Below are 16,423 nucleotides of genomic sequence, written 5' to 3' on the forward strand. Positions count from 1 at the left end.
GCTTTCTATGATTATGGTTGGTTGTAACTTATACTTGGGCACGCCATGGAGACTCGCAAGGTTCAATGATTTATTCATCAAGAAGCCTCTTGGTTTCGGATTCAATAAACTTGGTATCTGTGCTGTTATATCGCCGTGACTTCACGGCTATTGGCTTGCAATCGGGAGTTAGGTTGGCGAACAACAAAGGTGGAGAAACAGTGGCAAGTGCGCAAACTTTTAGAGATGGCTTGGCTCCACCAAAGGGAATCTCAACACTCGAATGCTGTTTCAAGAAATCGTGACCCAGGATGAGGTCAGCGCATAGGTCCTGGAGAACTAACAGCCGAACATCACTGTAGGTATGTTTTGATAAGATCAGCTCAACATTGCAATATCCCTGAACATTTGAGTATAGGGAAGTGGAGGCCTTGGAAACTTTACTGTTGGCAGGGAAGAGCTTCCACTTGTGGGTTTTTACCAAATTTTCGCTCACGAACCTTTTGGAGCTTCCAGTATCGATCAATGCTGTGACTGAGTGCCTATTGATCTGCACTTTCACAACAGCTTTAGCTAGGCAATCCGGCGAAGCAGCAGAGAGTATTGCAAGAGTGGGGATAGCCACTGAGGTTAGTTTAGAAGAAGCGGACCTGCACACTTCAGAGAAGTGGCCTTTTTTTCCGCAGCTGTTGCATGTAGTATCTCTTGCAGGACATTTGCTACGAGGATGCCTATTATATCCGCAGAAGAAACACTTAGTGTTCACGGCAGCAAAAGTGGCCGGCGTCGTGGTGTTTTGCTCCACAGATGGATTCGATGCCACTATTGTTTCCAGAGCTTCTTGAGATAATTCTCGGATCTCTACAGCAGCAACATTAACAGGAGGGACAGGCCACCCATAGGACTCGGAATGTTTCTTAGCCATCTCTAAAGCGCGAGCTTGGTCGAAAGCTGTTTTAAGGCCCAATGTTTTATTTTCCAGCAAGCGTTGTCGTATGTGAGCCGATTGCAGTCCATTTATGAAAGCGTCGCATATTGAATCGTTTCTACACTGCTCCGCGGTTGCAGGCCGGAAGTGCAATCCTTGCTTAGCTGCTTCAGAACTTGCATATATCGAGTGTCTCTCCCGCCTCCTGTCTGCGTGTAGCGAGTACGTGTCTTGCAAATACCTCGTTCTTGGGCTTTACATAGAGTGCTTTGAGAACGATGACGGCAGCGTCGTATGTTTCACACTCAGCGATGCATTCATAGACTAAAGGTGCTACGTGATTAATGAGCATGTTCAGCTTGTCCGGGTCGTGAGTAGCGATGGCTGCCAGAAAGTTTGAGAAGGTGCGGTGCCAATGGAGCCATTGCTTAACTGCCGTGCTTGAGTTCGGATCGGCATCAAATATTTCCGGTTTGAGGAACTTGTCCATGGTGTCGGATTGAGTGAATTAAATTGTTGTAGAATAGAAACAAGCCGATTTCACTACAGAGGTTTTAATTCACTCAATCAAGGTGATATCTGAAAGCATAAACAAAACACAAGTATACACATTGACAATTTTAATAATGCAGTAAATGGTAAAGGCGATACATTACTTTAACGAGATCATCTAACTACGAAGACACGGGAAACGCCCGGATCTCCTCACAGCTTCACACTCGATACATAACGCGTGACGTTGTGTGACTTCACAGCTTCCAACAACAACAATAACAACAACAACAACACTTTTAAGATTCATCACAATAAGACAAGCTAGATCAACTACGGTCATTAGCAAAACTGACATTCGGTCAGGACGATGGAGGTGTTAATTGCTCCCCGACACACACACACACACACGCACACGCACACGCACAACACATCATGGCCTACGGTACTTCTTTAAAACAAGCACCAGAATGATTGTCCGCACTGGTTCAAAGCACATTACATTATGTCGCAGTTCACAACTTAATAAACATGAACACCTGACTCTTATTGTAATACGAGCACTCAATGTTTGTCCACCTAACTTTGCAGCCGCGATAAGCCTTCCTGGTTTTCTTGGTAATCTGCTACGTTTCCTTCGCGACACGCCAGTGCCGAACACATTTCTCGCTGACATTTCTCATCTTATCTTCAATGGTTCCTTGTGCATTTTTCAGATCCAGTAAATGAATAGTATTTCAAAATGTTTACACACACACACACACATACACACACACACACACACACACACACACACACACACACACACACACACACACACACACACACACACACACAATCGTGTTTTGGATTTGTATTGTGCATGACAAGTCATAGTATATAGTAAGCTGTGTGAGAGAGTTACCGGTAACCATGTCATGCCCCTCCCCGCCAGGAAGAACCCTCCCACTGTTTTTCGGTTGGCTTTGTAGGATGACTGAGGTGGGTTACATTTAGGAGGAAGAGGTTGGGATAGTAACATGAAGAAAGGTTAACAAAGAAAATAAACCTTCTGACAGCCAATCTAGTCAAACTGCTGTCTTAACCTTTTCAAGGTCTTTGCGACATCAAAGTGCACTGCTGTCCTCGATCCATGGTGGAACATCATGACCCCATCCTTACGATTGTATTAGGGACCACCAGAAACCCGGTATCAATTATCTTTACAGACTTCACCCAGGCAATCCGATATAGCAATCCGATATAGCAAAACCGATATAGCAATCCCCTTTTGGACCCAGTTATGGTTTCAATTTTAGGCTAAATGGTGACATATTTGCCTATTTTGGCCTCCCAGTTATTTTATAGCCAATTATCAGTTCCAAGTGAGGATCATCCATCCTTCTGGGCCTTCCCGAATTATTATGTTGCCTCCCAAAACCTGTCATGCCCAAATCAAGCACCTGCGCAGAACATCATACAAAGGCTCACCAAGAAGTGGCGATGATACCACATCATCTCCAGAACCAAGGTCCCTGAAAGCCCCATACTCCCTGAAAGGACTTGTGTGCTCAAAATACATTCACAATTCCTTTTTAAACTCCTTCCTCTTTTTTTTTTTTAACCTTTTCTTCCACCTGCTTAATTCTCATCCCAAGTCTCTTTACCAGTTCCCTTGTTCTATGCTCAGAAGTCTTCTCTAACTGTTATTTTCACTTGATTCCACTTACTCTTGCACATTCTCTCCAACAGCATGACCCCTCTACTTCTGTCTTTCCCTTTTGTTTTCAACAAAAACCTGCTTCAAAATTCCTCACGACCAAATTTTTCATCAAAGATTAAAAAAAAAAATCACATAATTATGATACGAGGGATAAAAAGAGAATGAATGAACAAAACATAAGCTCACCCAGATGCCTACAACAAGAACGAACACAAAATATGCCAGAAGTACAAGTATGTCTGGCAAAGAAAGTGAGAGGTAGCCATGAGCACCCATGTTGCTGCTGTGAACCAGACTATACTTTCCCACTCTTACAAATGTGGAAACGACCGAATTTAATCATTAATCTTAAAATTTAATGAGCAACCTTTTTGCTCTTGGCAAGCCTCACAGAAGAGTGCAATGTTCAGTCACATTCCTGCTCTCTGTGTTGAACATTGTCAATACCAAAAACTTTTTTTCTGGTCTGTTTAATCCCCTTTCAACATCAAAACTTTTAAAGATAAATGCATTGGTTTTATTTTCCAGTTTTTAATTAAAATATTGATGCTCATAGAATAGCTGAACCACAGAGGTAAGAAGCCAACACACCAATGATGAACTCGGGGTTAACAGACAGACAATGGAAAGAGAAATGGACAAGGGAATAAAAATAAGACAAGCAGCAAAATATAAAAATAGGGGCAATACCCCTGGGCGCTCACTTGGTAGAATAATGATGTTGAGGAGGAAGTCAACGTGGGATGGAAACAGAGAGAATGTACCAAGGAACGAATGTTATAACAAATACCTAACTAATTTTGGGGGCAACCCCCCCAACCCCCGAATGGCATAAACCCCCTCAGATCCCGATTTTTAAAAAAATGCTGTGAACAAACTTACAAACCGCGTGATGAAGGTTGTTGTTGAGTTTCATTGAAATCGTGTGTGTAGTTTCAGAGAAGAAGTTGCAAGTGTTTACGGACGGACGTGCCATTCCATAAGCTCCCTGGAACTAGGTGCAGGTGAGCTAAAAAAAAGTAGGAACAAACAGATCGAACTTAGGAATAGAAGGGGGGCACAGGCATAAATGCTACAGTTAAAACTATAGTATATGAGAGTTGTATTCTCACATACTATAGTTGGTAACAGGTCCTACAACAGTAGTCTGCAGAGAATTACTACAGGAAAGTAATTATTTTTTTTCCTGGGACGTAAGCAGACAATGGACACCTGGACAAAAAGTAAAAGTTGACAAACAGGGAAAATGTGGAAAAGACTACAGGTGGACTGGAGAGGAGTTTCAAGAGGAAAAACATTTAAGATTGCAGGGATAGACAGAAAATGAAAAACTAATCTTGCTGCAGAAGGTGAGTGTCGATCTGTTGGTGGACTGGCAGAACAATGGATGGAATCAAGAAAACGGTGAATGAGGTGTGCTAAACGCAGTGGGAAGCAAAGAGAAGCTGATGGTTCTGGCATTAACCATTCATTGGGGCACAGATGGGAAAGGTTAACTTTTGTTCTGATGAAGAGTTAACACATGAGACGTCAGCTTCTCTTTGCCTCCCACAGTAGTGAGGAGAGAGAGAGAGAGAGTGAGTGAGTGAGTGAGTGAGTGAGAGAGAGAGAGAGAGAGAGAGAGAGAGTGAGTGAGAGAGAGAGAGAGAGAGATATATATATATATATATATATATATATATATATATATATATATATATATATATATATATATGGAAGGATGGTGCTGCACTGTATTGGGAGGAGGTAGGGCAAAGATGGGAGAGACAGAGAGAGTTATGCTCTATGAACAACACACACGCACACACTTGGCTGATATCGGCAACAACCCAAACACCATGAGTAGCTTTCACTATAAAACAACGTTGCATTTATATAGACATTTCAGGGATATATTCACAACCATTATTCTTTATAAACAGCTGCATGTGACAGGTGGAAAAAAATTTGGCTCAATAATTTAGAAAACATATTAATACTGAAAACGGCTCGGAAATTGGGTGTTATTTCACAACTTGCTCAGAGTGTCGGAGTAAGAACCACTCGCTCAGGATGGAGGAGCATGAACCACTCGCTCAGGATGGAGGAGCATGAACCACTCGCTCCACGGTACCGCTCCATAAACCACGGTACCACTATCGACAACGGGTGGTCGGCAAGTGGCTTAAGCACTCATGCAAGCACTCCAATTAAATGGTTGATAAGGAATGGTAGTAGTGTCAAATAGGAGGCATTGTCGCAGCAATGTCTACCATTTCTCAAAGTCGCAATATACACTCGCTTACGCTCACTCATATTTCTCCTTTTCAAACTGGTACACATTACTTCGTCATCGCGCTCCTCTTTGACACCACTCTCCCCCCCCCCCTGCCGGGGGCTGGGCTTTGCCCCCTTCCATGTGATCATTTGTTTAATTAAATTGAGTAGTCATAATAAGAGTATGTTTTATTTTCAGGAATAACCTAATTCATTCATCAATTTAAAATAATGCAGCGGTGGCCTGTTAAAACCCCGTTTTTTTATTCATACTTTTTATTCATACATCACTCATGATACCACTTTTCTCTTCAAATGCTGTTAGAGCTTTCTTACTAACAGTCTCTGAGAATATTTCATGTTTATAATTTCGAATAAGATTCATCTCTCTATAAACATCCTTTCTCTTCCAGAAACATTCAAGGTAATGTTGAAAGTTCATGGTCTCTTTTAATACACTCTTCTTTCGACCTAAAAGTTTCTTTTCACATTTAAATTCATTTAATCCTCTTGTGAAGTATTTATAAGCATATGCCTTTGATCTAACACCTACAAATTCACTCTGTATCTTTTCACCTAATTCATCTTTAAATTTTACAACAACCTTTTTTATTCTTATTTGAAAAGAGTGGGTTATTTGGATCATAATTACTTGTATCATAAATATCTTCATCTTCTTTCATATCTTTATAAACATCATCTGTAGTTATCTCGAGTATGAAGCTTGCCGTATCCATATATTGCAATACAATGTTCTCACCACATCTTTTCTTCAGATTATTATAAAAGTAATCATGCATTAAATACTTTGAAAGATCTAAAACAGATAAATTGGTTTATCCATCTTTATACTCTCTTTATTCAAATGGACAGCACAAAAATTATCTGTAAATATTTCTACTCTTTTGAAGCTTGGTTTATTTATCAACTTCTCCGCCTGCTCCCAAGTTGTAGCAAGTCTTACATTTTGTCTATTCCTTATATTTTCCATTATTTTACCGAATACATAATTATTCATCAACTTATAAAAGTCCTTCTCAAAATCATTATTAGCCTTTGTTCTCATTAGTTCACGAAAAAATATTTTCACGAAAAAAACAAGTGACCACTATATTCGTTATTGCTGTCTGTATGTCTGTCTGTATGTCTGTATGCCTGTCTGTCTGTCTGTCTGTCCTGAGCATAGCTCCGTGGGTTTTGATCCGATCCTGACAATTTTGGTGGGAGGTTTATAATCATGATGTAGTTGTGTTTTCCTGAAAATGGGCGTGGTGTACCCATTATGGGCGGAGCCACACCCAAAAAACGTGTTTTTAGGGGGTAGCCGATTTCAATTTGCATCTTCTCCTAGGGGGTTTGTCGAATCTTGCAGGGGTTTCGGTATTTAGTTAGCCCAATGGCGCCTGCATAGCCCCACGGAGCTCGATTTTTCATTTTCTTCCCAAGGTCAAGGTCACAAGGTCACGAACTTCGAAAATTGCGAATTTTGACATAAAATTTTTCTTCTCCGAGGGGTCTGTCGAATCTGGCAGGGGTTTCGGTATTTGGTTAGCCCAATGGCACCTGCATAGCCCCACAGAGCTCGATTTTTCATTTTCGTCCCAAGGTCAAGTCCACAAGGTCACGAACTTAGAAAATTGCAAATTGTGTTTTTAGGGGGTAGCCAATTTCAATTTGCATCTTCTCCTAGGGGTTTGTCAAATCTGGCAGGGGTTTCGGTATTTGGTTAGCCCAATGGCACCTGCATAGCCCCACAGAGCTTGACTTTTCATTTTCGTCCCAAGGTCAAGTCCACAAGGTCACAAACTTAGAAAATTGCGAATTGTGTTTTTTGGGGGAAGCCGATTTCAATTTGCATCTTCTCCTAGGGGTTTGTCAAATCTGGCAGTGGTTTCGGTATTTGGTTAGCCCAATGGCACCTGCATAGCCCCACAGAGCTTGACTTTTCATTTTCGTCCCAAGGTCAAGTCCACAAGGTCACAAACTTAGAAAATTGCGAATTGTGTTTTTTGGGGGAAGCCGATTTCAATTTGCATCTTCTCCTAGGGGTTTGTCAAATCTGGCAGGGGTTTCGGTATTTGGTTAGCCCAATGGCACCTGCATAGCCCAACGGAGCTCGATTTTTCATTTTTGTCCCAAGGTCAAGGTCACAAGGTCAAGGTCACGAACTTAGAAAATTTCAAATTTTTACATAAAAATCATACGACCGCCCAAACTTTGAGAGCTAGGATGACAATATTTTTCATGCATAATCTTGAGGTCATTCCCCACCTAATGTCTTGAAACCATTTTGCTTTATCTCAAACACCTTGCCCGTGGCGCCCCCTTCAAGTTTATTTTTACGTTGATTTCATCAAAGTATGGATAATCCGATGAGTGTGAAATGCCATATAGCCTATATGACGTTATATTGTTCCTGGAATGTTCCAGAGGAAGTTTTGCACAAAAGGTCATAATCCTTGACCTTTGACCTTTAAAGGTCACAAAGGTCAAATTTTCAAAGTTGTGGGAATCGAACCGGGTTTTCGACCTTCTTTGACGAACTAACTCCAATAAGCTATAGCATGTATCCTGTTTCCTTATTTTAATGTCCACAACATTGTTTTATGACCTTTAACGTTATGCAAAGGTCAAATTTTTAAAGTTGTTGAACGAAAACGGGTTTTTGACATTTTGCAGCTAATAACCTGTCACTTGTACCACATCATGTTGATCATTTTTATAACTTGGTCAAAAATTATCACATTATCTCATCCTTGACTTCTGAAACAATGTACATCGTCAAATACCGCTCGTGAACCATCGTCGTCTTCAGACTTGTCCTCATATTATTATCAATATATTGACCTCACCCATGACTTTGACTAAACTTTAGTGTCCCATGTACCTTTTAAACTTGTAGTCCTGCTTCTATAAATTGCTTTAGATTTATTTGATGTAAAACATATTTCTCTTTATCAAACAATGTTGTTCGTAATTTAGTTGTCGGAATATATTTAAACTCAGTTGAAGAACTAAAGAAATGTTGATAACCACCGAATAGCTCTTGATTGGGGATCTCTTTTTCAGCTCTGTAAGGAAGGTCTTTATGTTTGTTATGAAGTTTTCCAGGATAGTTTAAATCTACTGCAAAATAATACCCATAATCCCGTTTATCTAAATCTTCTTGACTTGTGGAGATTACATCATCGAAGATAGATTTGAACTCGTATTCTTTTACCCATTTAAAATTACCATAGGGTTGAGATTCAGACATTGCCCAGCCATACAAGTTATTAGCGTCAAAGTACATTAAGTAAGATGTGGGCTTATCAGGTGAGAAGTCTGGAAGATATTTATTATTTGCCTTCACATATCTCTTTGAACAAACTTGTGAAATTCCTCCTCTTTTAGCCTTCTCAATCATCACGAGCATATCTACATCACTTAGAATATCAAGGGGTTGTTTAGTCATTTTTAACATAGTGCTCCAGGTTAGTCCAGGAGATGTAAAATAATGGACAGGATCAAGTTTATAGGAATCTTTAAAATAACAAACTTCTCTAAATTTCTCAAACACATCAGCGAGTAATAAAACATCAGTTTTAAATCAAGGTCATGATATTCACCCATATTCTTTATCTCAAATTCTTTCCAAACTTGTTTTGCTCTTTCATATTCTTCACCCATAATATGACATCTTCCAAACTTGTTATAAAAATGCTTTTGAGGAGGAAGTCTTGTTTCTTTAAATCTTTCAAAGGAATCCATATAATCATATGGGTAAATGCCCTTTTTAGTTAGAAGCATAGACTCCTATAGAGAAGGACTGGAACCTCCCATGCTCGGCGTTTGTAACTTGAGTCTGAAGGATTAACTTGAGTCCGGGGCTAAAATGACTTCTAGAAGGGCTCGAGACACGACCTCGGGATCCATATAGGGGTTTTTGAGGACGGCGAGTTCAATAGTGTCATTTTCAACACCACCTGAGGTCATATTCAAGGTCAAAAGGTCATATTTCAAGGTTAAATTACTGAATTTTGGTATTTTTTGCCCGTTTTTGTGTCTAACTCATAAATGGTGAGAGATGGCTGATTGTAATAAGATGCAAGTGTGTAGAGCTGTCAAACTTTGATATTTATTGTCATATATTGTCATGTCATCACATGTCATCACATAAACCTTCTGAATATCACTCCAGTAAGTTTTGTACTCATTACCATCTACAACAAATGAGAGTGTCTTGCCATCAACAGTAATCCAGTTGTTGCGAACATTTTTGAAGATGTGCACGTAGTCGTACACTAAGAACATAGATTGCTCTTGAATTGACAGTACTTAGCAACTTCCTGGTCCTCCAAGTTTTGAATATACATTGTGGTTGGTATTGCAATTGTCACATATCAAAGAAATCACAGTACTGCCAGCACCAACTACAGCTGATGCAGCTTCGATAAGGAGTTCCTTCAGCTGATCGGCAGTTAGTTTTTTTGCAGGGCAAAATGCGTAGAATATTGCGTGGACCACCGAAATGGGAGGCAACTTCAACAACCATAGCATGTGAAGGAAGCATTTCGTGTTCACCACCCGCTGCTGCATTTTGAGCATATCCTACAACATGCCCTCCAGAAAATCGCAATGTCTCGACCAGCTTTACCTCGTCAGACATTAAATTGACCAAACGCTGCTGTGGTTTAAGCTGGTCGAACAAGGTTTTGAGGTTGGAGTCCTGCTGACTACTAGCAAGCATCTGTTTTACCTTTTTTGTTGATGGTAGAATGATTAAGCCGGATCGACGAATCATTTTGTATGCACTGGGTGATATGTTGTGAAGCTGCATTGTGAAAATCATCGTATCAGTATCAAATCGGCGACGATCAAGAGGTTTGAACATAAGATGGAGCTGCGACAGAAGGAAGGTGAAATGAGGAAGCTCGTGTGCCTCAGTCATCCAACAGAGCTGGCTTATTACAAGCTGAAGAATTTCCTTGCTTGTGCATTCATAGATGTTTACCTGGTCAGTTATGGATCTAATCTGGGACCATTTTGAGAGCAGGCTGTTCTTCTGCAAAGGAAAAAGTCGTTTGGGCACCTCAATGCCATCTTTCTCAACTCTATTCAAGAATAGAAATCCAAAAGGTGACTGAACTTGTTGGAAATGAAAGAACTGCTTGACAGTTTGTCCAGTAGCATCAGTTCTTGATAGGTAAAGGTTTTCCTGGTCTTTTATGACATTAAAGCCAGGAAAATAGGAGCTGATTTTAGCACAGAAGTGGTAGAAATCTTGGATATTGTCTGCAGCCTCATCAGCTGCCTGCATCTTCTTAGCTCTTGATTCTGACGTCGAAGATGATGTTGGGCGTGGGGCTGAGGTCACCTGCTTCAAAGCTGATTTCGGTACTCCAGGAAATATTGATGGGGGTTCTTTGGGTCGTTTGCCACCCCGAACTGACACCCAATCACAATTGAAATGTCTCACAAATATATATATATATATATATATATATATATATATATATATATATATATATATATATATATATATATCCTTTAAGCACCTCAAGCTTTCTTTCTCATTTGGCATTGCCAATATCCATCTCTCCCTCTCCTCAGGATCTTTTGGGAAGGATATGACCTTTACATAAGGCGTCCCATCATAGTTTCCTCTACAACCAAAGCAGCTGCAACGACGTGGCATATTGTCACCAAAGCAGGAAACAACACAAAGATCCTGTGAGATCACCAGCTGGACAGTTTCTGAAAGAGAAACAAACAAAACATACATTAGTTAATGATGATAGAAATCAGTAAGTATGTGCAGTAGGTGCACAATGTCATGTTTTGTCATAGACTTTACAAAAGTTTTCCTCTATGAGTTCGACTCAAAAACGGGAAAAAAAATACCAAAATTCAGTCATTTGACCTTGAAATATGACCTTTTGACCTTGAAGATGACCTCAGGTGGTGTTGAAAATGACACTATTGAACTCGACGTCCTCAAAAACCCCTATATGGATCCCGAGGTCGTGTCTCTAGCCCTTCTAGAAGTCAATTTAGCCCCGGACTCAGGTTAATCCTTCAGACTCAAGTCACAAACCCCGAGATCGTGAGGTTCCAGTCCTTCTCTATAGGAGTCTATGGTTCGAAGAGAAATGTCTTTACCCAAGCCGGCTTCAGTCCTAAATTGACTAGAAAGTATTGGAAAAGAGGAGATGTTTGAAATCAAAGAACTTGGAGGGCTTGTCATAAATTTATGAGTCAATAAATCTAATATTTGTATTTACACCAATTTCATGAGTATAAATCTATTTTGTGAATTAGATGTAATTTTGATCTGTATTAGGAATTGCTATTATCTTTCCAGGAGTCTTACTTATAGAGCAGGAGCCCGCAGGCTCGGGTGTTATTATGGATTATTATAACCGAAGAAGACGCTCAACCGAAGAGGGGAACAATTGCCGTCCTCATTGTAAGATGCCAGATGATATTCTCACCTCAGAACTCTGAGTCTGCCGGGACACTGCTGCTGGGTTGACATTCTGTGGTCAATATCCGTATCACATAATTGGCGCGAGCTCAACCTGGAAGCGGAACGGCCCCAAGTAGGTTTCTGATATTATTCGTATAGCTTGTAATACGGTATAAACAATGACAGACGATTTTGCCGCTGGAATACCGGTGACAGACGCTAATGAGATGCCGCGAAAATCAGGCTGGCTCAACTGAACTGCGGAACGGCTAAAACCAACGCAGAATGCTGTTAAGGGGTCCCCTGAGTACAAAAGGAGCACTGTCAGACAATTTTGTCACTGGGCCCCCCAGGACAGACGCTCCCTAATTTGGGACCCTTTGGTTGCGCTAGCTCAACCGAACAGCGGAACGGCTAAAACCAACGCAGAATGGTAGTACCAGGTCCCCTGAGTACAAACGGAGCACTGACAGACAATTTTGTCACTGGGCCCCCCAGGACAGACGCTCCCTAGTTCGAGTTCCGTTTGGTTGCGCTAGCTCAACCGAACAGCGGAACGGCTTAAACCAACTCAGAATGGTAGTACCAGGTCCCCCGAGTACAAAATTAGTATTGACAGACAAATGTAGCTGGGCCCACCAGATACGCGATTATTCAATTGATGATTTATTTTGCACGATCACATCCTACATATCACGTTCTGAAGGGATAATTCACGAAAGAAAGAAACAGATGTTTAGAAATTCCATCCAGTATTCCAATACAGACCTGTTTTCATTTCTTCTCACTCTGCTGACAATGTCAGTCTGAGTCTAATCAGTCAGAGTCTTCTGACCATGGCTCATCATCATAATCATCATCATCATCATCAGGTGACTCGACATCACCTACCGGCTCAGACTGTTCCTCGGCTTCAAGAACTGAAGTAGGAAGGGATTCCCCCTCAAACCACTGCGGTGTGAGGTATCCGTTCACCATTCGCCGTCCGTAGTTCGTCGGCTCCATACCTCTGGTAGGTTGGGTTGTCGCAGCAGCGCACCACAAGCTTGTTACGCACTGTGCGTGATGGATGTGCTGGCGTGTGGCTGGCATTGATGGCGGCAATAGGGCTCCATACACTTTCCTGATATTACCGAGTGGGTTGTCCTAAGTAGACCAAATAGTATTAACCTAGATGAACACTGGAATAAAAAAAGCGACTCAAGAGAGATGATCTTCGACGTTAGATAGTGGACTGCATATTATAGGTTCAGAATTCGTTACTTCTCATCCGATACTAGGACATCCCACACAGATTTACCATATATCATACAAGGGCAAAGAATAATAAGACAGCTCACTCAATTATTATCGGTGGGACACATGGAAGTTCCAGACTGCTGCTCACCTCGGCAATCTTTCCGGTCATTGCCTGGAGCTTCAGATACCCGGCTTCGTTCACATCAGTCGTTCTAAGCCTGGTGTTGGCTTAGTGGTTAGGGTGGCGGCTTGGGATCCCAGGATCCTGAGTTCAAGCCCCGTTGGCTGCTGAATTAACACCTGGGGGTTGACTCAGCCTGTCATCCATCTGAGGTCGGCAAAGTGAGTGCCAGTGTACTGGTCCCGGTGTATGCCCCGGTTAGAATAGGTGTACCATATCCCTGTGTGTCGTAAGAGGCGACCAGGGTTGGCGTCAGGAAGGGCATCCGGCCATAAAACATTGCCTCAAGAAAAAGCCAAACCCCTGCACAGCAGGGAAAAATGGCTGTAAAAACGGTCATTTTATTCACATCAGTCGTTCTGGGAAATCCATACAAACGACAGATGAATTTTGCTGCGGCACACTCATCAGGCACCATTCCTGGTTCTCCCAGATCGCTGAAGAATCGAACGAACTCCTCATTCTTGATGACGAGTTCGAAGCCTTTCATTTTACCCTGCCTGCAAAATGAAATACGCAGGGGATGATAGGGGATAAAGAAACTTTCATTTCATCAACAATGCATTTTTCATCACACTCACTCTAGGACAGAACAAGGCCGGAAGGTACACAAACCTGTAAAAAGCCGAGGTGAAGTCGGAGCCCGTGAAGGCATGGAACCCCGGCAGTGCTGCTGGAAGACCAGGTCTAATCGCCTCGAGCTGCTCTAGGATATTCTTCAGGTCCAATAGACGTCGATTGTTGCCCATACCACAGTCCAGCGAAACGTTCAGGTTAGCCAATAGTTCTGGGCGGAGCTTGGCTAGATGACCAAGCACTATCACGCAGATGTCTGTATCGGAGGCCCGGATCACAATATTGCCGGTGCACTGAGCGAGGTGGTAAGCGATCAGTGTATCGGCCTCCTCGTGGTCGGCTTGGAGGTGCGGCGGCTCGCTGGTGGTGACCTTCCAGAGAACATTGTCGAAAGCGTATCGGTAACATTGTCCACCGTGGGACACAAAAAATTCCTTTCCACGAAGCAGTGGTCCATACGCGTCTTTGGACCAATCACCGAGAAGAAACTTCGCCAGCTCGTTTTTGAAGATACTGTTCTTCAGTAGTTGTTGCCCACTGTGCTTGGTTGTTTGATGACTTCCTGTTATGACGTACTCTCGGTCATCGGCTCCTCGGAGTCGTCGTTCGCCCTCTTTGATGGAGTCTTTTTGGTGTCGATCCAAGCATAAGTGAATTTCAGTGGCGCTGCCGGTGCAGACGGACGAAAGTATCTGTCTGGCGATCTGGCCATACGTCGTTCCAGCCGCAGTTCGTGACAGCATGGAATGAACGATCAGGCCTCCGTCAAATATCTTAGCGTCACGGCCAACTCAGAGAACACCTCGGTGGTAACCTGAAGGCTCTCCAACTTCTTGAGAAGTTTGGCTTTTTCTGTCTTGATTGGCGCGTCATCCAGATGTGCTAAAGCCATTGGGGAGTCGGTGATCGGATATCTCAGTAAAGTACGCATATCAAGCCTGGTGTTTCTAGCGGCCACCAAGAGTATCCACGTGAATACATCCCGAAGATTTTGCGCGTTTCTCACCATTGCAACGACCGTTCTTCTCGTCTTTAGTGTTTCTGACGCGAAAATTTTAATCGGGATTCTTTTCACTGGCTTGAAGAATCGCTTGGGATCGCCTTCCCACTCGCTGTGGAAAGAAACCTTGGCCATTTCTCCGCGCTCGAGGGTACAGAGCAAGTACTCGGAAGTTGAGGATGAAGCAGCTTTCCCGGTCGTGATATTAATCAGCGTTGGTTCCTCGATACGGAAAGGGTTGCAAGTCTCTTCGATCGATGCAGTTAGAGCACCAAGATGTGAATAATAAATCCTTCGCAATCCGTCTTTTCCGAGTCTGTGTTGCTGAGGTCTCGCCCTTCTCTAAGACACATCTCCCTGAGTTCTGTGAGCGCCATGGTCATCTGGCTCCGGTTCAGCGACCAGCGTCGCATTGCGGCCTCCGAGTTGCGAAAAGCAACAATTCCCTTCGAAGCTGACGCGGCATCCCGATTGTAAGTTTGCTCAAGCGATAAATCAACCGCTGTGCGTGAAAAATTCTTCGATGTCCGCCGGATAGAGAAGGCCCCCTGATCCAGGATCTCTCGAATTCTCGGAGGGCTGTCTTCATTTTTCCCAGGAACAGAGTGGCCCATCGAGCGTAGTTCCCTCTGTTCAGCGCGAAGTACACGCCAACCACTACCTCCTATATTTTGATGTAGCCCTCTACATCGTTGGTGCGCACCGATCGCTGCAGTTGGCGATGCACTCGGTTTATGAGGAAAATGTAGATGGTCCAGTACTGTGCAGTGGGGCCAAAGTTTCCTTGCAGTGATTCACTGAAAAAAGCTTGGTACAGCTTAACTTTCTCCAATACCGACGGGTCATTTAGATAACGTATAGCTTGATCAGGCTCTTCCGGTACGTTGGCGAAAGTCAGCTCAAAATCATCACGTGCCTCATCACGGAGGTTTTCCATGAATCTCTCATATAACTTCCTCTCCATTGCTGTCGTGAACAGTTCATGGAGTCGTGTACAACGGTTGTAGAATTTCCCTTTCAGGAAACCGACCACAGACCCTTCAGTGAGCACCTCTGAGTCCGTTAGGAGCGCTGTGATACCGGAGCCATCAACAAATGTTCCGAGTTCCCCAGAGTATGCCAGTTCGATATGAAAATTTCCGAGCATGATGTGGAGCTTGTCGAACACTGGTGCCTCCAGCGCTTGGATCGAATAGGCCTTGGACGCAACGGCCAGATCGTACGTAACTACGCCGAATTCGTGGTTTGTTTCTCTGGCCACGTTCATGGTGCGAACCATGGTCTCTCGCACAACGTCATTATTCGTCGGGGAGCGACCGATCGGATCCATGTGGCATATCCGCTGCAATGGCAGTTTGTCTTTTATGAACTTTGAGACGAATCCTGCTAACATGGGCAAAGCCTCAGTAATGCTCCGAAAAAACCAGTAGAAATCAAGGGTTGTTAGAAGGGATGAGTACGTGAATGCTCCACGCGGAACAATTTCAACCGTCGACCTCGGGCTCGTCGCACTACCGTCTTGATATCTGGATGCAGTGCTGGGGCAACTGATGATTGCAGCAGTGATGGGCTTCCGGAAAGGTGGTACTACGCGCTCGTCACCCGTAAACTTATGCTTATTT

At 42.9% G+C, this 16,423-nt stretch overlaps 1 protein-coding gene across 5 annotated transcripts in view; it reads right to left on the bottom strand.

Moving 5' to 3' along the window:
- The window catches only part of LOC147024342 (sodium/glucose cotransporter 4-like), a 90,641-nt gene extending 86,532 nt beyond the window's left edge, over nt 1–4,109 (bottom strand). Inside the window, exons 1-2 of one of the 5 annotated variants that reach the window (XM_085884167.1) lie at nt 3,288–3,423; nt 2,304–2,375 (exon numbers count right to left, since the gene is read on the bottom strand). In XM_085884167.1, the coding sequence (XP_085740293.1) occupies nt 2,304–2,375; nt 3,288–3,377 (162 nt within the window). In that variant the 5' untranslated portion in view covers nt 3,378–3,423. Of the gene's footprint in view, nt 1–2,303; nt 2,376–3,287; nt 3,424–3,983 lie in introns of those variants that run through there. The other 4 variants (XM_085884169.1, XM_085884168.1, XM_085884166.1 and 1 more) reach the window with 4 other exon arrangements.
- Between the last annotated feature and the right edge of the window lie 12,314 nt (nt 4,110–16,423).

The sequence above is a fragment of the Eptatretus burgeri genome, chromosome 6 (genome assembly GCF_056783735.1).
Source record: "Eptatretus burgeri isolate ZD-2024b chromosome 6, Ebu_testis_v1, whole genome shotgun sequence".
Classification (NCBI taxonomy): domain Eukaryota; kingdom Metazoa; phylum Chordata; class Myxini; order Myxiniformes; family Myxinidae; genus Eptatretus; species Eptatretus burgeri.